Genomic DNA, 22,953 nt, shown 5'->3' with positions numbered 1-22,953 from the left:
TTTTCCACTTTGTTTTCTTATTTTTTGTATTGTAAAATGTTCCATATTCGGATGCCTTTGCCTATATTTCTGTACAAATATCTCTGGTGCTACTCTTTCTGGATTGATCGGTTTGTTTTCTCCTTTGCATAAATACTGCACCATATTAAATCTCTTTCTTTCCCATGTCCATATTTCTTCTTCAGATGTCTCCTGCTCTTCCTGCTTCTCCTTACTTGGGGGACTTGTTTTTCCATCATGCTGTGATATAACTTGAGTTAGACTTGCTACACTAAAGCCTTCATTTCACGGGTATTGCATAACATTAGCTTCTATTTTTTTAACTTCTACTTTTATGAATTTTTTGTTCTACATTCCCTTTTTGTGATCTTAGTTTTGTACTGCAAAATTTTCCATGTCTGGATGCCTTTGCCTGTATTTCTCTTTGAATATCTTTGGGGCTGGTTTTTTGTATTGATTAATTTAGCTTTCTCCTTTGCATAAATATTGTACCATATCAGATCTCTCTTTCTTTTCCATGTCCATATGTATTTTTTACAACTTTCAGAAATCCTCTAGATTTTGTTCTTTATATTTTCACACTTCCTCAGTTGCTTTTTTTTTTCCAAATGGCCCAAGATTTTTTGGTATACTTAATGTTTTTTCATAATTATGTTGTATTAATGAACACAATTTTTTATCGGAAACTTCTGACAGTTTTTCTTTTGCAAGTATTTTTCTTTCCTCTAATTTCTCTCTTAATCTTTCTGTATACCTTTTGTTTGGAAATTTCGGGCTTCTTCCATAATATTAACATTACATAATTTCTTTCTTATCCTCAACAGTCCACTCTATCATCTTTAAGGCTCTTTTTTTAGCCTATCACCTTTTGTGATTTTTGTAGACTACTACTGGCTTCTACAATAAGGGGGCCGCCCTCCCCCTGGGCATGGCCTAGCCCCACTGAAGGAATATTTCTGTGCCTTGAGGATTCTAAACTAATTTTTTCTAGTCCTGGTATCAGTGTGCCTACCAGGATTGAGCACATTTCTTATCCTGGATCTTGTGCACCCAGCTGTATTTTTTTAACCTATTTCTGTCCATGATTATCAGTGTAAAGCTTTAGATGATGTAACAATGCAGTTAAGCTATTTATTTCTGTACTATATTTGACATTTGGGAACTATTACAGACATATCCATTTTCAAGTGCAAGGATGCAGGGCACACCCGAGTCTGAGTAAATATGCATTCAGCTACTAACAAGTCCTTTCCATTTGGATTGTGTTTTTACATGAATTTTAATGGGATGAAAACTAACTGGTCAGTAAATATAGTAATACATGCCAATTACTTCTTTACGTAGCATACTGACGAGCAACTTGTTTGTGTGATCGATGGCAAAGTATTTCTGCATACAAGAGTCACATTTACTGAATACAACTTGAACTTGAGAAGTAGTTATGAATAAATGCTAAGGTGGAACTAGCTGACAAATACTACGGTGTTCATACTGTAGTTCATATTGGAAATGTTGTTATAACTTTTATAACATTAAGGACTGTTGCTATTGCCTTCCCCATTTGCTCAGAGTTAAGTGACAAGCAAACATGGGTCAAAACAGTAATTTTCTATTGGCTCATCTTCCTTCGCGCAAACATGCTAAGTTGTGAGGTGTGGCTGTCAGCACTTTGAACAGTACCAAGTGTAAGAACTACACCCGATGCCTAGCTTTCCCTGTGGCAGTAGGAGTAAGGGCAGTGAGCTCATATTTTGAGTACAAATGACATAGGGTTCAAAATTAGCTCAATCAAATTTTTTACACGTCAGGATGGCATTATATATGCAAATGTTACAATTTCTGCAAATGTAAGAGTTACTGACTATAGTGAAATACTGTATAAAAATGAATATCAGTAAATTGATGTATGACAACAGTACACATATGGATTTGCATTTTTTACACATCAGCAGTCTACATATATGTTAGAGTAAATGTTTCAAAGTACTGTCTTTAAATTGCAGTAACTGTTGTCCCTTTAGCCCAGCGGGTTTAAGCAGCATTGTGTGGAGGCAAATGCACTATGCCATAGCACATAAAGAGCCATTCACCATCGCTTGGCATTGGTGCGCGATGCCAAACTCCACAGAAATGCAGAGGACAAAAAGTGATGGCCTTTATTAAAGATATATTACTTGTACGTGTGGTGTACAATTCTATTTTTTGACCAAATTACAGCTGTAAGTCCAGCTAGTTCAGAGGGGATGGAGGGAGGGTAACCTGGACTGCAGCAGGGTGAACACTCGAACATCTACATTTATGGTAGGTACAAAACTGTACTATGTTCATCGTGTTACCCTGCTGCAGTCATCACACTTGGGTTGAATCCCAAAGCTAAGGATGGGTGGTGGAGTTAAACAGGGTTAGAAGAAGCTAGTAGGCCCTGCAAAACTGCAGTGGCAAAGCCAGCTCTAGTCTTACAATATAGAGGTAAGTGATAGAGTTTGGTGAAGGTGTGCACTGAACTCCAAGTTGCAGCTTCCAGAATATCCTTGGTTGGCACCCCCCTGAGAAGACTGCTGATGTAGCTGTAGCCCTGGTGGAGTGGGGCCTAATGCTAGCAGGTACCGGTTTCCCATGATGCGTATAGCAGAAACGTATGCAATGTCCTATCCATTTTGAAATGGTCTGTTTTGAGATAGCTTTTCTTTGTGATCCTGCAGCATAGGCTACAAAGAGCTGGTCAGAGTTTCTGAAAGCCTTAGTTTTATCCAAGTAGTAACGTAATTGTCTGTGAATGTCCAAAGAGTGCAGGAGTCTTTTATCTTTGTTCTGGGGATTTGGAAAAAAGGTGGGCAAATGAATGGTTTGGTTTAGGGCCACACTGGATACCACCTTTGGCATAAAGGAAGGGTTAGTTCGCAGAGAGACTCTGTCATGATGAAAAATGAGGAAAGGCTCCACTGCCATTAGTGCCTGTAGCTCTGAGACTCTTCTAGCTGAAGTTATTGCTAGCAGCAGGGCAGTTTTCCATGAAAGAAACTTTAAATCAGCTGAGAAAGCTGGTTCAAAGGGCGGCAGTGTAAGTTTTTCCAGAACAAAGTTGAGATCCCAAGTAGGTGTTGGTGCTCTCCTGGGCGGTCTTATTTTCTTAGCCCCTCTGAGGTACTGTCTTAGGAGTGGATGTGAAAATAAAGGAGGATCCGTGTTGTAATGAGCTGAAATTGCTGAGGTGTGGATCTTAACAGATGAAAAGGAAAGTCCTTTGTGCAACATCTCAGTTAAATATTGTAGAATCTGAGGATTGTTTGGATCAAGGGGATTTTGGCCTTTAGCCTGGTTCCAGGCGCAAAATCTTTTCCATTTGTCTGAATAGGTTTTCCTGGTGCTGGGCCTCCTGGCCTTCAGAATGACATCCATAACAGCTTTGGATAGAGGTGTTGGTTGATTGTTTAGGTAATTTGCCATGCAGCCAGGTTTAAAGTCTTGAGCTGGCTGTGTAAAATTTGATTGCCTCCCTGGGTGAGGAATTTGTGGTAAAATCCATGGTTGTCCGTGGGCCATGTTCTTTAGAATTGGATACCAGTGCTGGCGTGGCCAGTCTGGTGCAATGAGGATCATTTGTGGCCTCTCTAATCTGACTTTCAGCAGCACCTTTGCTAGAAGAAGCAGTGGAGGAAAGGCATACACTGTTAATGTTTTCAAACTGAATGAGAGGGCATCCACTTTCCAAGCTTGTGGCTGGAATGTCCTTGTACAAAATTTTTGAAATTGGTAGTTTTGGGGGTTGGCAAACAGATCTATGTCTGGGCATCCCCATTTTTGAGTTATCATTGCAAATACTTGTGGATCCAGTTTCCACTCATGGGGATCCATGATGTTTCTGCTTAGGTCGTCTGCCAATGTGTTTTTCTTTCCTGGCAGGAATTGTGCTTGTAGTTGAACTTGGTAAGACAGTGCTGTGTTCCACAAGGTCATTGCTTGCCTGCATAGAGGGTAGGAATGTGTGCCCCCCTTGCTTGTTGATGTACCACATTACTGTGGTATTGTCCGTCTTTATTATTAGTTGTCCTTGGTGTAAGAGGTCCTTGAAAGCTGTTAGGGCATTCTGTACTGCTAGCATTTCCTTTTGATTGATATGCAGATGCCTTTGATCTGTAGTCCATTTGCCCTGAATGCACTCTCCTGCCATGTGTGCTCCCCAGGCATAGTCCGATGCATCTGTTGTCATAGTTTGCCTGGCTGTGGGTAATGTGAAAGGCTGACCCTTGTTGAGGTGACATGCCTGTGCCCACCATAGAAACTCCTGTTGAAGGCAGGGAATGAGTGGTATCATTGTTTCCAAGCTGTGGCTGTGCTGATGCCATACGCTTTTCAGGTACCATTGTAATTTCCTCATATGCAGTTTTGCAAATGGTATTAGTAGTACGCAAGATGCCATGAATCCCAAGGCCTGCAGAATTTTTCTTGTAGGGCGTTGGGTCTTTGTTGCCATTATTTTGAAGTATTGAGTTAGCTGTTGTTGCTTGTTTGGTGTGAGATAAGCCATCTGGGCCTTTGTATTCAAGCTGGCACCCAGGAATATTATGTTTTGTGAGGGCACTAGTTTTGATTTCTTTTCGTTTACTGTGTACCCTAGGCAACTTAGAAGGTGTTTGACAAATGCCAGATGTTTTAAAAGAATGTCCTTGCTTTCTGCTTGAATAAGGCAGTCGTCCAGGTATGGGTATATTTGAATTCCTCTTTGTCTGCAGTATGCAATTACTGGTGCCAGGCATTTTGTGAAGACCCTGGGCGCAGTAGATAAGCTAAAGGGCAGTGCAGAGAATTGATAATGGGTTGAACCTGCAATGAAGCGGCGGCATCTTCAGCAATTTTGTCTGATAGGGACATGCAGGTATGCCTCCTTGAGATCCAACATTACTAGCCAGGCCTTCTTGCCCAGCATAGGAAGAAGCTGCTGTAGTGTTAGCATCTTGAATTTTGGTACTTGCAGATAGGTGTTCAGAATTGAAAGGTCCAGAATGGGTCTCCATGCTTTGTCCTTTCTGGGGACTAGAAAGAGTCTTGAATAAAATCCTTGTCCTTGCTCCTGTGTAGGTACCTGTTGAATGGCTCTCGTCCATGAGAGTTGTAATTTGTTTTTGTGCCTCTGCCCATTGATTTGGTGGCAGGTTTGGCATTCCTTTTATCCTTGGCAAGGTATGAAAGTGCAATCTGTATCCTTGTTTGACAATGTTTAGGACCCATTTGTCTTTTGTGATGATGTTCCAGTTGTCTGCAAAAAGTGCTAATTTTCCTCCCAAGGCAGCTGCCAAGAGAGATTTGCTTGGTAGTTGGAGGGTTGAGTCATTGTGTTTGTCTTCTGCTAGCTTGGGGCCTGTCTTCACCTCCTTTCTGGGTTGTGGCACCCCATTGACGAGGTTTGTAAGGGCCTTATGACTGACCTCTGCCCCTTGGGCATCTGTATTTGCCCCTCTGTGGTCTGTCAGAAGCTGGAAAGGACCAGTTTTTTGTTGGCCAATTTCTGCTGAAACGAAGGGGTTGTACCTGTAAAAAATCCTTGACCGTCTGCATAGACTTTGCCTTATCCTCCATTTTCCTTAAAACCTCTTCTGCTTTGGCACCAAATAAGACATCCAGCTGTAAAGGTGCATCCAATAATTTTGCTTTAACATGATCAGGTAGGGTTTGTTCTTTTAACCAAGCATGTCTGCGTATGACAGACCCAGTAACAGCTGCTCTACAGGAAGCTTCCAATGAATCAAATCCACATTGTAAAGTATGTTTTCCCACCTGTTCAGCTGCATGCAACAGATCCTGCATTTCCTTGAATTCAGCCTGTTCAGAATGTGTGCTCAGTTTTTGTTTTAATTGAGACATTAGGAATTGCTGATATTTCAGCATGTGAAACTGACAATTTAATGCTCTCATAGCCAGAGTAGCTGAGGTGTATATCTTCTTTCCCCATATATCTAAAGCTCTGGAATCCCTTTCAGAGGGTACAGGACTTTTAGCCATAGAAGCTTTAGCCCCTTTGGGACCCTGGGAAATTTCTGGGTCAGCCAGAGGGCTTTTATAAAGGAATTTGTGTGTGTCAGGTACTCTGTGGTATCTGTCTGGTTTGGCTGGAGCAGGAGGTAGGAAGTCTGGATTTAGACTAGACTCTAAGCAAACATCATCCACAATATCTAAAACTGGAGGGATAACAAGTGGTCTGTGCTGGGGTAGTAAGAGAAACTCTCGGAGCCTTTTCTTAGAATCAGAGTAGTCCTGGCCTTTCCAGTGGAAATGTTCCCTCATGGTATGTAAAATTTCCCCAAAGGAGTAGTCTTCAGGGGGAGATGCTGAGGGAATAGAGTCTTCAGCATCGGAATCTTCATAAGGGGGAAAAGCATAATCCTATTCCACAGAAGAATCTGAGGAAATGGAAACCTGGCCAGAGGAAGCATAGTCCTCCTCTTGTCTTGGCCTTTTATCAGGAGGGGGATGGGAACCCCTGATTAGGGAAATCAAATCTTCATCCATCTTAAGCATCTGTTTCTTAGGCATGGGGCCTTGAACAGGAGACTGATGTACAGTCTTTTTTGGTTTTAATGGAGTTTTTAGCTTAGCATAAGATTTAATGGCGAGTGTAGTCGGTCTGAAGACACCTTCTGAAACCGAAGGTGTTTCTACTGCACCAGGATCACCTTCTGCTCCGGTGTCGGAAGGGCCTAATGAAGATGGTTGCGACGGCCTAGCACACTCCGCTTGAGCATCCGAAGCTGTCTGGGGTTCCATTTCCATGGTTGTCAAGGGCTCCGTAGGTGCCTCACTGAAAACCAGAGAACCGGTGACAGGCCCAGCAGAGGCCTCGGAGTCTGGATTGGTTCAAGGCTGCCTGTCCTTATCCTTGCGCTTTTTATGCATGCCGGTTGTCGGCTGCTCCGACGGCATGATATAATTAAATTTCCTACCAAAGTAATGTTGTGCGAAGTCAAAACAGTGTTTGATAGTTCATTTATTAAACCTAGCACAAAACCGACAACCTGTGACGTCGTGGTCTGGGCCTAGGCAAGGAATACAATAAGAATGGAAGTCCTTATGAGGTATTTGCTTCCCACAAGAAATGCAATTGTTAACTTTTTCTGACATTGGACTGAGGCAAGAAAAGGTTCCCCAATGGGGTACTTAGCTTTATTGAAGACTTCGGACTGAAATTTGATTAGAAAATCTCAGGTGTCGGCCAACTGGCACTTGCGAACTGCTTCTGCTTCGGGCACCGTGCGGCAAGAAAGACTGAAGAAAATGGCGTTGGATGCCTCTTATATACCCCTGGTGCACTGACGTCAGGGAGGAAGCGACAGTAACCGATGCCGGACGAAGACTTTGGAACTCTGGCCGACTGCGGGACCGCCTGTCAGCAGGATAACCCAAGTGTGATGACTGCAGCAAGGTAACATGATGAACATCCAATGTTGTCTTGGCCAAAAGGGAGTCACCGGCAAGATTTTTGGGTCATCTTGCTGAATCTTCAGCAGGACTTTCTGAATAAGTGGAAAGGGGGGAGGGGATGCATAGAGAAACAACCCCTTTGATGAGAATGATAGGACGTTCACGTTCCATACCAGATGATGTGGGACTCTAGGACAAAATTATGGAAGTTGTCTGTTCAGACGGGAGACAAAAAAGATCTATCCGAGGCATTCCCCACCAGTGGAGAATGTCCAGAAACTCATCCCAGTGGATCATCCATTCATGGACATGTGTCATGGACCTGCTAAGTGTGTCTGCTAGAACATTATGAGCTGAGAAATGTAAACAGCTGTTAATGTGACCTTTGCTTGTATGGTAATCTCCCAGGCTTGGAGTGCTAACCTGCACACTGGTATGACTTTGCCCCCCCCCGTTTGTTCACATACCAAAGTACTGTGGTGATGTTTGTGAACAGTTTCAAGGGACCTGGTTGAAGAGATAAATGGAAAGCCTGAAGGGCCAAAATCAGAGCCCTCATCTCTTTGATGTTGATGTGTTGTTTTCTTATTGAAGGAAAGCATAGGCCTTGGACCTTTAGGTTCCCCAAGACTGCTCCCCACCCCAGGTCTGTGGCATCTGTAAACAGTTTCTGAATTGGGTGTGGCGGCTGAAGAGGAAGTCCTAGATTCTGAGACATTTGTTGAATCCACCAAAGAGATTCCTTCTTTAGGCATTGTAGAAGTGGAAGGACAAACTCCAGAGGGTGAGCATGCTTAGACCAGTGTGTTTTCAGGTACCACTGGAACTTTCGCATGTGAAGTCTGACAGCATTCGAATAACAGAAGCCATGAGCCCTAGCATCCTGAGAAACTCTCTGGCTGTCACTGAGGTAAAAAGAAGCAACTGCTGGAAGAAAGCCAGCAGAGATTGTATTTTTTGCAGAGGCAGAAAAAACATCATAAGGTCTGTCCTTAACCTGCAGCCCAGAAAAAACTTGATGCTGAGAAGGGGTTAGAGTGGACCTGTAGACAACTGTACCTCCTAGGCTTATGAGCAATGAGAGGGCAGTTTGAAGTTTCTGGAACAGGATTGTCTGGATGTTTTGCTTGAATAAGCAGGTCATCCAGGTAAGGCTAGATAAGAATTCCCTGTAGTATGCAAAAGGCAACAACAGGAGCCAACACTTTGTGAATACCCTTGGAGCCATAGAGAGTCCAAAGGGCAAAGCATAAAACTGAAAATGAGAGGAAGAAACAGAAACAGTAAGATCTTCATGAAAAGAAGGTGAATGGGAATACGAAGGTATGCATCCTTGATGTCTAGGGAAACCAGAAAGGCTCAAGGAAGCAGGAGAGGAAACAGGGTTTGTAGGGTGAGCATCCTGAATTTGGGAACTTGTAGGTAAAGACTGATCTGGGACCAGTTTAAAACTGCTCTCCAAGGATCATCTTTCCTGGAGACTAAGATCATCCTAGAATAGAAGCCTTTTCCTCCTTCCATGGTGGGAACTTCCTGTATGGTCCCCTGTGAGATCAAGTATTGAATCACCAGTGGAAAGAGATAGATCTGGTTCATTGGTGGCTGTGGGATGCCCATAAAGGGAGCTATGGATTTTCAAGTCATGAAATAACAATGTTGGACAACAAACAGGACTTGGCTGTCTGTGGTAACGCTTGTCCAGGTTGATAGGGAACGAGAAAGGTGCTGGGAAAGAGGAATTTCTGTGAGTATGGCCAGGTAGTCACAGACTACCTGGCTTTTTTGGAAAGGGGGTCTTTTGGGCAGAAGATGTCTGAGACCTAGTTGGAGTTTGCCTGCGTGTGCCCTTCTTGTGAGGGTGAGAAGAAGCTAGGGTCTTTTTTCTTATAAAATTAGGCTTGGATGGATAATTTCAGTGATATTTTGGAACAGGGTTCTTTCCCGTTGTGGAGATATTTGAGCATGGCAGCAGCATTTGCACCAAAAAGGGAAGAATTGTCCAGGGGTGCATCCATTATTTTTGCCTTAAAATCTTCAGGCAAAGGCTGCAGTCTTAGCCAACAATACCTCTGGAGGACAATCCAGATGCTGCAGATATTGCACAGACCTCTGCTGCACCATAACTGCATCTAATGGAGTGTCTGGTAAGCCGAGAAGAAAGTGCTAGGAGGAAAGAGAGTTGTGACTTGGCTGCAGAATCTGGAACATCTGTCAGCAATTAAGAAATCTGAGAAAGCAGGGCCAATACATAACTTAGACATATGTGTCTGATAATTAATGGCCCCAAAAGCCAGAGAGGAAGATGTGTAGACCTTTTTCCCAAGCGTCTCCATCATTTTACTATCCTTATCAGATGGCAAAAGGGTAGTGAAAAGCAGCAATCTAGAAGCTTTATCCACAGATACTGAAATTACAGCTCGATCTGCAGGAGGCATCTGAATAGAAACTGACTGCCCTCAGGGACTTTATAAAACCTGGCCTTTTGGGTGCAGGAGGTTGAGAATCAGGGCTTTTGGATGTTGAAAGAAAGGCAACCTGAAAGGATGGTAACACATGGGATAGCAGAAGGGAAGAGTCCATCTGCAAGAGGTTAGAGTACCTCTTTTGTATCTCTGAAAACTGAGAACTTTCCCATTTAAAAAAATCCCTCATCTTAGTGATAGTCTCACCAAAGGAAATACCCTCTTCAGGGAAGCCCACACCACTGGAGTCAACCTCAGAGGAAGCATGACCTGGGGGGAGTCGATCTGTGTAGAATAGGCCAAGGACTCAGCTGAAGATGAATCATCTTCTTCAGAGGTCTCTTGTTCCACAGTAGCACTCCTATGTAAAGGGCGTGTAGCTGATACAATAGTAGGTGACTGAAGAGAGGAATGCCTGAGTGCCAAAAAGGCATTCAAGATTCCTTTGCAGGAGAAACATGTTTTTGTTTACTCTTAAGTGGATGATCTGCCCTAGGCTGGAAAGGTTGGGCTGACGTAGGCCTAGTCTCTGGCAGTATGTCAACAAGCCTTCAATCATTAAGGCAGGAGAGGTACTGAGAGGTATGTCTAAAGAACCAAGCCTTGGTTCCCCTTACCATCTGAAATGGATGTCTGCGAGGCCTCTGCAGACGTGCTTAAGGAACTCTCCTAGCAGCTTCTAAATTAGTTCCCACCAAGTGAGGAGGACCAGGCACTGTATGGACCTCCAGGCCTTCACTGGCTCCGAGAGGGATATCCAGGATCAGAGGCACAGCCGAAAATTCAGGCCTTACCTTTTTTACTTTCTTCAGAGGCGCACCCGACGGACCCAAAGCACATTCCATAGACAGCACTAACTGCTTTAATTTCTGGTTCTCTACGTAGACATTAAGGGTCGAAAGACATCTGTAGAACGTCTCAGGAATGAATGCCTGACAAATGGAGCAAGCCTTGTAGTTGTGAGCGGACCCCAGACAGAAAAGACATTGATCGTGACTGTCTTTATGTGGAATCTGTCTTCCACAATGGCACTTGCCCTTCTTGGATGACATTAACCTCAAGCAAACATGCAGTAGCAAAAGCACAAATACATTTTCTCCAATGGGGCACTTATCTGAATGAAGAAAAACTTTGGCGATCAGACAAATGGTAGAAGCTGGTGGCAGAGAAGTTCAGAAGAATTCAGAGGATGGTATGTGTAGACTTCACTTTTATGGCCTACATCAGCTACATCCTATGTGTAATGTCGCACGCACCTAGCAGTAGCTTAAGTCTTTGACATACTGGCTGGATGTTCGGGTCGCCTAGGCGGGGAATCCCTCATGTTATGAATACTGCAACATGGGAACAGAAGGATGTCTTAATTACAGAAACATAAATGCCAGGATACTTTCAGTAACACATATACTTCGTATGATATCCACTGCTATACATAGTTATTATGTACAACTATATATATATATATATATATATATATATATATATATATATATATATATATATATATATATATATATATATATACACGTGTGTGTGTGTGTGTGTGTGTGTGTATATATATATATATATATATATATATATATATATATATATATATCTTTTTTTTTTTTTAATAATGTTGAGTTGAACAGCATTAATAAAAATTTGGAGGGTGTTAGATTAGAACCCTGGCTCACCTATATTGTGGTCATTAACTTACACTAGTTGCCACAGGGAAAATTGGGCAGCATTCATTACTGTAAAGAGTGCTCATTGCCACAGAGAATGTCCAACATGCTCATTAGTTATATACACACACATATTAAAAAGTTGAGTGGTTAATCATGTATGTGTGTAACATGAAAGTTTAGAAAATAAATGTTTAATTGTAGAACCACAATTGTGCTGATACCCACTGTTAGACATATATATATATATATATATATATATATATATATATATATATATATATATATATATATATATATATATATATATACATATATAAATATATATATATAATGTATATGAGCAATCTATTTACTATACATAATTATTTTTATGTATAATTATTTTTATTGTTAATTTTTATTGTTAACTTTTATATAAATTACTGTGGAACAGCATTCCTAAAACTTGGAGTTTGCTGGATTAGAACTCTGGCTCAACTGTATTGTGGCCCTTAACTTACACCTGTTACCACATGGAGAGACAGGCAGCAGGTGTATTTTTTACACTCATTACTGTGTACAAGTGCTGACTGCCACTCAATGCCACTTAGTGTGTTTACACAGTGGAAGACTACACATACAATAATGTATCTTTTTGAAACTGACAAGGTCTCCTTATTGTCTGCAGGTGTTTTGTATACATGCTGAACACTGCGCAATGCCTCAAGGTGTCTGAGCGATGGAAAGCAAATTATATAAAATGTATCTTTTTCTGAAAGCTACAAATGCATCTTTTTGTGTCTGGCATTACGTCGTGTTTGCGCACAGGTGAGCAATGCACAAGTGAGATAGGGAAAGCCCAACATGCATTATTATTGTAAAAGCTGTAACTTTTGCCATTAAAAGAAAAATATGGGACTTGAACCATGACCTACATATGCTATATGCTGTGTGCTTCATCATGTTTGCTAGGTGTGCTATATACAAAGTTGATTCAAAAGCTGTCCTTATCATAAAAGCAACTTCCATTAATTTTAAAATATTTATATGCACTGTACTTGCGCTAAGCCTCAAACCCGCGGTGGTGGTGCTGCGGTAGCGTTGTCGCCTCACAGTAAGATGCTGTCTGGTTCATAGAGCGTCTTCTGCGTGGAGACATGCGTGAATGGGCATACCTTCGTTGAAGGTTGCACGTCAGGCCTGGCAAGCCGGTACGTAAAAATCAACTGCCAATCATTAGCGGACCTGAGTTCCACTGTGGCGACCCCTAACCGGGAAAAGCCGAAAGACACAAACAAACAAACATGCGCTAAGCCTCACGACATGCAAACATTAATATTAAGGTGAAAAAAAATTGCAAAATACATTTTAACATGTTACAGATTTTTACTGTTTACTATCAAAATGCTGAAAATCAAAAAAAATTTACTTACTCAATCAAGCTGACATTCCAAATTTGGCAATGTCACTTTAATGGAATGTCAATAATCATCATCACGATATCTGCATTCGACCAAATTCGGAATGTCAGGAGGTGATGACAGACCATCAGGCATTTGTGCTGAACCTGCCGTATGAATTGTACATCTAGGGCACAAGTGCTTACAGTTTTGCAGGGGGCAAGCCCCCTTGCACCCCCCCACATACCCCCTGCAAATTATATATTTCAACTCCGAGATTGCACTACAGTGAGAAAAGGGTAAATTTCCCTATCCCCACTGTAGTGCAATCTGTTATCAGAAAGTTGAATGTACACTACCATTCGCTAATGTGGGTTCAAACACTTTCAGAACGACATTACAGAAACTGGAGAAGATGCATTCTTCCATTCTAGTTTTGTGTACATGCCATTCCACATTTTGGTAGTAAATCAATTTTACACAACTCTGGATTTAAACTATCATACTAATGAACCTACAAAACACACTAAGAGTGTCTTATCTCTTTTGCCACAAAAAAATCTTCCCATTCCTTCCACAGCATTAACAAGGCATATGCACTTGTACACCATTTTTTGTACATGTGGGGTTTACATATTTACTGCAATGACTCAACACATAACCATTTATGATTATGTTTGCACCAGTGCAGCTCTGTCTTCTCTTTGTACTATATTCATTCTTCTCTTGTCTGTGCTGTACTCTCATACATGCAGTCTATAGTGCATTTTGTATCATTGTCCTTTAAACGAATAATAAAAATGCACAACAGTGAAAAACATTTTTTCAGAAAAGGTGGGAGAGTTTGGCTATTAATGAAGAAAAATTATAAATGTGTGCTGTTTAGTTCCATTTTAAAATCTTGCTAAAATTACTTTTACTCTGTGCAAGTGTATCCTGGGTGACGTACCCAATGCAGGTAACGTAGTCTGAATTGTTGCTGTGTCTTCCTTCTCCCACCAACTAATCATTCATAGTTGCAATGTACTAGCAACTAACAGTTAAGTAGTGCCTACACTATGTTTTACACCTGCTTCACAAAGTCAAAAGTTTGGTATTCAGCAATTCTAATGAGTTCACACCTCATTTGCATCTTCACTGTGCTCAGAGGCCTTAATCTACACCATGAAAAGGTAACCGTGTAGCTAGGGAACTTGAAGGTGAGGAAACTTGTGTATTTGGAGAAAACAGAATATTGCTATTCCTTTTGATATATCTGCAGATAAGGCTTTTAATTTTGCTATTCCTTTTGATACATCTGCAGACAAGGCTTCTAATTTTGCTAAGGTATGACTGTATTTTCCAAGTACATTCTAGATTTTGTAACATGCAAACAAGGCAAATAATATATATACATACATATATATATATATATATATATATATATATATATATATATATATATAGATATACATATATATGCAGTAGAAAATGGAACTTTTATCTATATGCACTTATTATAGTTTACAGATGGCAAAGGCATTTTTTGGCAGGCATTTACATTTCTCAGATTGACAATATTAACTTTCATCACGTGTTATTGTTAAAATTACTTTAAAATCTTCTATGTTATTGCAGGGAAAGTACAGTTGTGTACACTTACCATAAATGTAGATGTTCGAGTGTATTCATTGTTGCAGTCACCACACTTGGGTTATCTGCCTGTACACTTACCATAAATGTAGATGTTCGAGTGTATTCACTGTTGCAGTCCTGGTTTCCCTCTCTCCAGCTCCCTTTTTTCTCTCTCTCTCTCTTTCTCTCCTCTCTATGCCTATTACTCACCCCTTTCTGGAGTATTGGTATTTACTTTTTACTGGTGGTGTTTTCCCCATAACTTAGCTCCCTATTTGGGGGGCTCCTGAAAAACTGATGTAATGGCGTTGGCTGCCTGTTTTTATACCCCTGACGACCTGACGTCAGTCCTGGAGTGACAGCAACCAACGCAGAAATACTAAGTCTCTGGTATTTGGGCCAACTGAGGGCTATCTGCAGGCAGATAACCCAAGTGTGATGACTGCAACAGTGAAACACGAAGAACATATGTAATGCACTATGTCAAATGACACAGGGTGTTATGCTTCTAAGGTGGCCCAGAGGCACCTCCTGGGGAGTGGCGGGCACAGTGAGAGGTGACTGGGAATCCTATAAAACTGACTTTACTGTTGTAAATTTGTACAAATTGTGAGAATCGTGTTGATCGCATATATACAAATTGAATTATGTGGTATTCCTTGGTTTGTACAAACATTTATTTGCTTGTGGTTTGGGGGTGAGTGAGCCACCTACCATTTGTGTGTTGCCAAGAGTGTGTTTCAAGTGCTTTTCTCTTGAAAAATGTAACCATCCTGTAATTTCAATGGGAAAGAATACATTACTAAAGTGGTATTCCTTGGTTTGGACCAAACATTGGTTTGTGTGTGAGTGTGATGTGGTAGAACCACATAACCTTCAATTTTAATAACTGAAATGTGTGTTTCCAGTGCTTAATGTTGAAAAATATGTGTATATAAGCAGGAGTTTAGTCAGGAGCTATTTATGGGATGTATCCTTCTCTGTTTTATGTCTCTTAGGATTACGGCACCCAAGCATAAAAATCCATGTAAACCCCCTTTCAGTGACTCAGAAAATGATGTAATAGTGCAGGCATTCAGGCACCATGGCACCTTTCTGCTTGAGAGAGGACATGGGGATATGGCTGCCAGAATGCAGATTAGGAACCAGTTAGTGAATAATGTCAATGCAGTCAATGCAGTAAAGGGACACACCAGAAAGTATGATCAGGTGCGTCACTGGGCCACTGATATGAATTCATCAGCCTGGAGAACAGCAGCTGCAGTTGCCCATGAACAGCTGGCTACAGGAGGGCCTGCTACTGAGCCCCCACTGACTCCAAATGAAGAGTTCCAGTCCACTGTCAGACATCCAAAGAGCTCAGTGGAAACTGCAAACCAAATGTGACTGATGTTGGTGCTGATGTGTTTCAGTTAAAAGTATTCTTAGTGAACATATAGGTCAAACTGTGTATTCATTGTCCCACTGTGTTATTCCAATTGTGATGTTTAATTTGCATCCTTACCTTTCTTCATTTCTTCCAGGACCATCCTTCCTACCAAGTGTAGAGTCATCTGCACATGCTAAGCCAAACATTTTTCTTTGATTATTTATGACCATTTGTCAGATATACGCACTTATCTGTATGTGTGAGGTGGGTGTAATGAGTGTGTGTATTGCTGTACCAATTTGCCATAGTGGGACCAGTGTTAGTTTGTTATCATATACACTGTTTTAAATATTTACTGCAGTATTAATTTCACTCCTGTGTTTGTTGCTTATTATCACAGGTGATCCTGACAGTGGAAATGCAGGACTGTTACTGGGTGATGTTGGAGTATCGGTAGATTCTGATGATAGTGTCTAAACAGAGGCACAGAGGTTGAATCTCACACTGAGGCTGACATTCAGACATCCACCGTACTTCCCCTCAGACACAGTCAGTAGGTCTATGCATACCTATTCCATTCAGCCCTCCAATATTGGACAGGTGGAGGTTGACACACTCAATCAGGGTAGTGTGGTTACTGTTACTTCAGTGTGGTTGACTCTGGCCAAAGTGCGGGTGAGGTGCCACTCAGGAGGGTTGTTAGGGGTACTAGGAGGAGGCTTGCTGTCCACCCTCCACCTGATCCTGGTGTCATTAGTTGCCACTCTACTTATGTTTAAGGTCATCATGGAGGTGCAGGCACATTCCACTAGGGCTTCTGAAGGCATACTTAGGGTTGTACATGTGGAATTGGCTGACATGCATGACTGCCTCTGCCATGTGGCCAATTCAATGGATCAGGTGAATGGCACGATGGAATGGGCAGTGTCTGTGATGGAACATCTGCTGGGAGGGTGACAAAATCCATGTGGACATAGGTCAGCAGCATCACCTGATGTCAGCCAACATGGCCATGCCTGATCACACTCCCAGAGTGGCACTACTACCACTGCTCCATCAGTGATTGAGGTGTCTACACTTAGACATTGCAGGCCATGGGGTCGTGATCCAGTGCATACACGTGAGAACAACTCAGACAGCAGACATCAATCACATTCAGGTAGCAGCACCACATCTGACCATGGGCATGGACATGCCAGTGCAACTCCTGGCAGAGCCAGTTCTCACAGTTGGGGGTAACGACGATGAACTATTACCTCTGTCATGCACTGCTCATACCTGTCCAACATGCCAGGACATAGAGCTAGCATAGCACTTGGCTGTGTTCTTGCAAACAATCACACACACAGACACACACACACACAGGCACACGCACACACACACATACACACACACACACACACACACACACACACAAAGGCGCACACACACACACACACACACACACACACACACACACACGTTTCACCTTGAGTACCCATACTCACACATACATAACAGGTACATAGGTCATTTGTGAGGCTTGCAGCTCATTCTATCTCACTGGGTATTTGATAATTTATCTAAATTTCTGCCTGCCTGTCTTTCTTACTCGCACACATTCACTACCTTTTGCGTTAGCCTTGGCCTCCTGCCCCACCCAAACAGTACCAGTTTAGATTCAGAGATTCAGAAGTCTTTTGTCTGATGCACAGGGTGCATAGCTAACTGAGTGCTTAGTATACATGTGTTTGTGATGCTCTTTTGAAAACTGTAGTGCTTTCTTACAGGTTTCTGTACTGCATGCATCTTAGATGCATGAGGTCTATTAGTTGATAAAGAGCATCTATTGACATAAGTCAGACTTGGCAGATATTGATGTCACTGCTGTAAAACTCACACACCTTCTATTTAGGTGCATTAGCAGGTAACAGAATGCAATAATCTGCCATTCATTTGCTACACATACCTTAGTTTCCACAGGTATTGGTTCTCCTTAGTTTGCCCTGGTTTCAGTTGACAGAGGTTGCAAAACTCCTGTAGTGTGTCTCTATCCGCACTATAGCGGCCTATTCCCACCTCATGCAGACCATGAAAAGTTAAATGGGATCTAAACACACTTCTCCTTCTTGGCCGAGGTCTATTAGCAGCAGCAGCACAGACTTGGGCCTGTTGCCCATACACATGCAGAAGAGCAACAGCAGCCTCTAACATTCTTTCTGTGTAGTTTCCATGGCTGTATTGCAATAGGTTTAGGAATTTGATGCCAAAACCTGTACTGAATGTACATGATTGGATTACAGCTTGTTGAAAAGCTCCTCCATCTTTGATTGGTTGATTAGCACGCAGTTCAGCTGCTTATGCTCTAATTAGCAAGCCACTGTATTTACTATGTTTGCATGGCTCTACACAGTGTGTAGAGACGCTTATTGAATACAAATCAGTGCACTACCTTGTGATCGTCATGGTTCGAAATGCCCACAGTTTTAGTACACCAAGTAGACTTCGCTGATTCCAGCCCCTAAAGTACGAGAGAGGTAAAACTCATTCATACAACCAAAACTAATCAATAGAGGTTGTCAGTGACACTTGCACAATGCCTACTGCACAAGGTAAAGCCCCTACATGTAAAACTACTTATGCTGAGACACTTACAGGTTGCTTTCATAAAAAATTAAAATAGCCTGCACAGTACAACCAAAAAAGGGTACTCAGCAATCATGTAAACACTCCATTAAAACACCATCCACAGCTGCCCATAGTAACACTGCAGTCAATGCCACTACTGCTATGCCCTTAAGGCAAATCAGTGCAAAGCCAAATTTCCTCATCATATGATTCTATAATGTCTCTCTTTCCAGACTGAGTAAGAAGACAGTCATGGTTAGCTGCCTTTCCAGGACTAGGATTTGTCAAGTCACACAGGCATAAAGGTCACTGAAACACAGATACAAGTATAACTCTGTCATAGTCCATGTGGGTGTCAATGAACCTATGAAGGAACATCTGAAGATGGCACTGCGCAGTGCTATAAATCTTAACAAGAAACTCCTGCAAGCCTTCCTCTCCCTGAAGAGTGTAGACATCTGTGTAATAATGGAAACATGGTTTAAAGTCATGCAGAGTACTCCAGCAATGCAAGGTTATAATGCCTTTCACAACTTTGGACTAGCTACTGCACAGAAGGGAACTAAAGATGAAGGAGTCTCAGTCTATATTAAATCCAAACTCACACCCAAACTAGTTCAAGTGCATGACCCACTGGAGCTCATATATGTGCAACCCAATATAAATAGAGTCTCACACTATATACTTGCAGCCTATAGGTTCCCCTCCATGCCCCAACAAACCCATACTACCTATCTCAATGTACTTGAGTCCCTTACTGTTCAACCCAATGCAATATTCATGAGGAATCTCAACCACCCTTCTATAGATTGAGAATCCTACACTACTTCTGATGCACAAGCCTAATGATTCCTAAACTTTAATACCAACCATCCTGGAACAGTTGGTCCTTTCTCCTACCAGGAGTACAAACATCCTTGTCTTTGTACTCAAGGAAATGGAGGGCCGAAGTTCCTCACCCAAAGTAATGTCTTCGCTCATCTGACCATAAGGCAGCATTACCTGAAATTAAAATTAAATCTGGGGATTCAATGAAACCAAAAACTCTTAAGAACTATTCCAAGGCTAACCCCTCTCTAAGTGATACCTTGGCTAAATTCCAAGCACCCCAAATCCAGTAAACACCACAGTATACACCGAGTTACTTACAAAATCTCTGTACAGCCATACTGATAGCAGTACAGTGCAAGCTGTGTCCACTTGTATTAAGAATAAGACAAGCTCAAAAGACAAGCCACTCTGTCAGAATCACAGTATCAATTGGTTATACAACAAAAGAAAAAAATCTTGGCCAAGAGTCAGAGGAACAAAGCCATACATACTAAAAGCTCCCAACCAATCTAAACAGGCATCTAAGAGGATTAATTAATACTTCATAGGCTAAATTTGAAAAAATAGCTTCTCTGGCAAAGGACAACCACTAAGCTTTCTACAGCTAAGTCTGTAACCTCAAGGGGAAATACAAAAACAATGCGCAGATCTTATTGTACATAGCATCATTCACACTGAACCGGAAGCCATTGCCAACCTTTTCGCTGAAAGAGTCTGCTCAAATTTCTCCCCCCACTCTTTCCCCTGAAGTAGTCCAAAGGAAATAATGCATACCACAATCCCCCCAACTATTACTAGGGAACAAGTCATCAATGCACTTTCCAAGACCAAAAACACTGCATCGATGGGTCCCAATAACATCCCAGGATGCTTAATAAATAGCATGAAACCTGACCTCTCTAGTCCACTTGAATCACTACAGCCTTCAGTCAGGTTTTGTGCCCAAGGAATGGAAGATGGCTACAATCATTCCCCTGCCCAAAGGTTTTCCAATCACTGAGATGGGTAACTGCAAGCCCATAAGTCTTGCCAGCCTCATATGTAAGGCCATGGAAAGAATCATCATGGGCATGATAAATAAGGACACAGGTAACCGACAAAAGCTGGACCCATCACAATTTCAGCTTTGTTAAAGGAAGGTCATGCCTATTAAATCTGGTGGACCTTTTTGAGAGGGTCACCAAAGCAATGTTGGAAGGTAAGACTGTGCACACTGCTTACCCCAACCTGGCCAAGGGTTTTGATACAATACCCCCCCCCCCCCATAAGCATTATAGACAAGCTCACTAATTTAGGTATAAACCCTTTTATCACCTGCTGGATAGCCAACTGGCTCACTCACCACCACCACCAAGAGGCCAGTCACTAGCCGAGTCCCCCCCAAGGCTCGGTACTGGGCCTCCACCTTTTTGGTATCTTTTTCTCTGAAATGAAAGCAAATGCTGAATGTTTATGGCTGACTAAGTATGTACATGATTGTGAGCTGGGGGGCTATCATCGACTCCCCTGCACACAACATACTTCAAGAAGGTTTACCTCTGACTAACAAATGCTGCCAAAGCCATGGTCTTACATTCAATGCTAAGAAATGCATAACTGTATCCTTTGAAAAGTCAACCATCCCAGCTAATTGCCATGCTTATAATAAGCCCAAAGACTCGATCCAGTGGTCAGGGATCTGGGTATGCACATAGACAATAGCCTTACCTGTGACCACCATGTGGCCATAGTGGCGAGGAAATCTTTTTATGTTGCACAACTTATAGGTAAGGGCGTGGAATCTAGGTCCAAAGAGGTCATTATCCCACTGTACTTCACCCTTAACAGACTAATCATAGAGTACAATACTCCCCTTTGTTATGTACCTAACCAGGCATATGCAGCAACTACAGCAACCTCAGAGCTTCCTCACAAAAAGGATAGAAGACATAACAAACCTGCCTTATGCAGAGTGCCTTAAAGCCCTTTTCCTCAAATCAATCTCTTGCAGATTGCTGAGAGGCGATCTATGGCTGGCTTACAAGGCATCTGCAAACCTTTCACTTATGAATTTCCTACATACTTGTAAGTCAAAGAGTACCATAAATACAAGGACTAGAGACCTGAATTTTGTCTGCAACTTAAACAGAACATACTAGAGAGACAGATATGTGTCCCAGAGACCGCTTCTCCTATGGAACAAGCTTCTCATCCATGTGAAGCTGCATTCCTCTATCATCCAGTTTAAGCAGAACCTAGACCAGTGGATGGGGAATGGCGTCGGCTGGCGCTTTTATACCAGGCGCCTTGACGTCCGGAAGGAAAAGAATCGACATCAGCGACGGACGGACTGAACTTTTGGAATCCGGGGGGCTGCCTGAGGCAGGACAACCCATATGTGATGACTGCAGATGCATCCTTGAAGGACATCAGAAAATTTACACCAGACCCGGCACTGATGTCCCTTATGGACAGAGGTAGCTTATAAATGCCTGACCATTAATGTCCTATTTGGATACAGGACATTATTTTTCTTTCAGGGAAAACTTGGATAGGCTTAGAAAGGCCCCTTGGGCCGTTAACCTTGTAACAATTTATTAATCTGAATTTGCAGATAACATTATTTTGTACTTGATAAATCCAGAAAGGGACATCTCAGTGTTGTGGAACATTATGAGGCAGATTTAAGTCTTTTCAGGATATAAAATTAGTGAAGATAAAAAAAGGCTATAGCTGTAAATTATGTACCCACTCATAACTTGGTTCAGCAATACCCATATTTATAGGGACATGATAAGCTGAAGTATTTAAGAGTACGGATTAAAAAGGCATCTGTTATGACAGTTAAACATATGTGGGAACACACCAATAAATGATAATACATTTACTGAGAAACTGGCAGCTCTTGTTTATGGGAATGGATAGTAAGGTACAAGCAGTGAAAATGCTTTTAGCCCTTTAGTTTTACATACAAGTCAGGCATATGTTTATCAACCAGAGGAAAAGTTGTGGACAATAATTAATAAAGAGTTGAAAAAATGTATCTGTATGGAAAGAAGGCAAGAGTTATCTGCTCGTGCATACCTGCATCCATCTATAACACACAAACACTTCCAAAGTTAACCCAACATTTACATTTTCATCTAGTACTTCTCATATGCCCAAGGCTCAAAATCACCAACTTTACACACTTCATGAAACCAGGATGTTATTGCAGAAGCTCTCACATTGTATTTTACCTTCAGCCTAACATGTTAATTATCTATGCTTTGAAAGTGTCAATACATTTACAAATCATGACTTTTACACCTACGGGTAAATATTTATACTACTACAACTTTTCAATGTTTTAGTCTGTTTCAGATATTACATTGACATGATCCAGTTACAGTAACACATTACTGACACATTCCACTTACAGTAGATCACGCACACTCCTACAAATGGGTAATAATTCCAAAATGGCATCAGCCACCAGCAACCATTTGATCTTGCCAAACTTGAAAATTTGACGGATTATGAAAGACTGTTTTTGTAATACTTACGCAGCCATCGTGTACACTCAGTGTTGCCTCAAGTTTTAATCTTTGGACAAATTCTCTTCTTCCTGTAGAAGAAAGCAAAAA

The 22,953-nt window shown here is 41.7% G+C and overlaps 1 protein-coding gene across 3 annotated transcripts in view; it reads right to left on the bottom strand.

Moving 5' to 3' along the window:
* DCAF6 (DDB1 and CUL4 associated factor 6) overlaps window positions 1–22,953 on the bottom strand; it is a 2,031,218-nt gene that overhangs the window by 1,741,884 nt on the left and 266,381 nt on the right. For all 3 annotated transcript variants that reach the window (XM_044072358.1, XM_044072359.1, XM_044072360.1), the window contains exon 2: window positions 22,873–22,934. In XM_044072358.1, the coding sequence (XP_043928293.1) occupies window positions 22,873–22,934 (62 nt within the window). The remainder of the gene's footprint in view (window positions 1–22,872; window positions 22,935–22,953) is intronic.

The sequence above is a fragment of the Protopterus annectens genome, chromosome 5.part0 (genome assembly GCF_019279795.1).
Source record: "Protopterus annectens isolate FY-2018-M chromosome 5.part0, PAN1.0, whole genome shotgun sequence".
In the NCBI taxonomy this organism is placed as follows: domain Eukaryota; kingdom Metazoa; phylum Chordata; order Ceratodontiformes; family Protopteridae; genus Protopterus; species Protopterus annectens.
The sequence above is the reverse complement of the archived record's forward strand: the minus strand, read 5'-3'. Positions and strand labels throughout refer to the sequence as shown.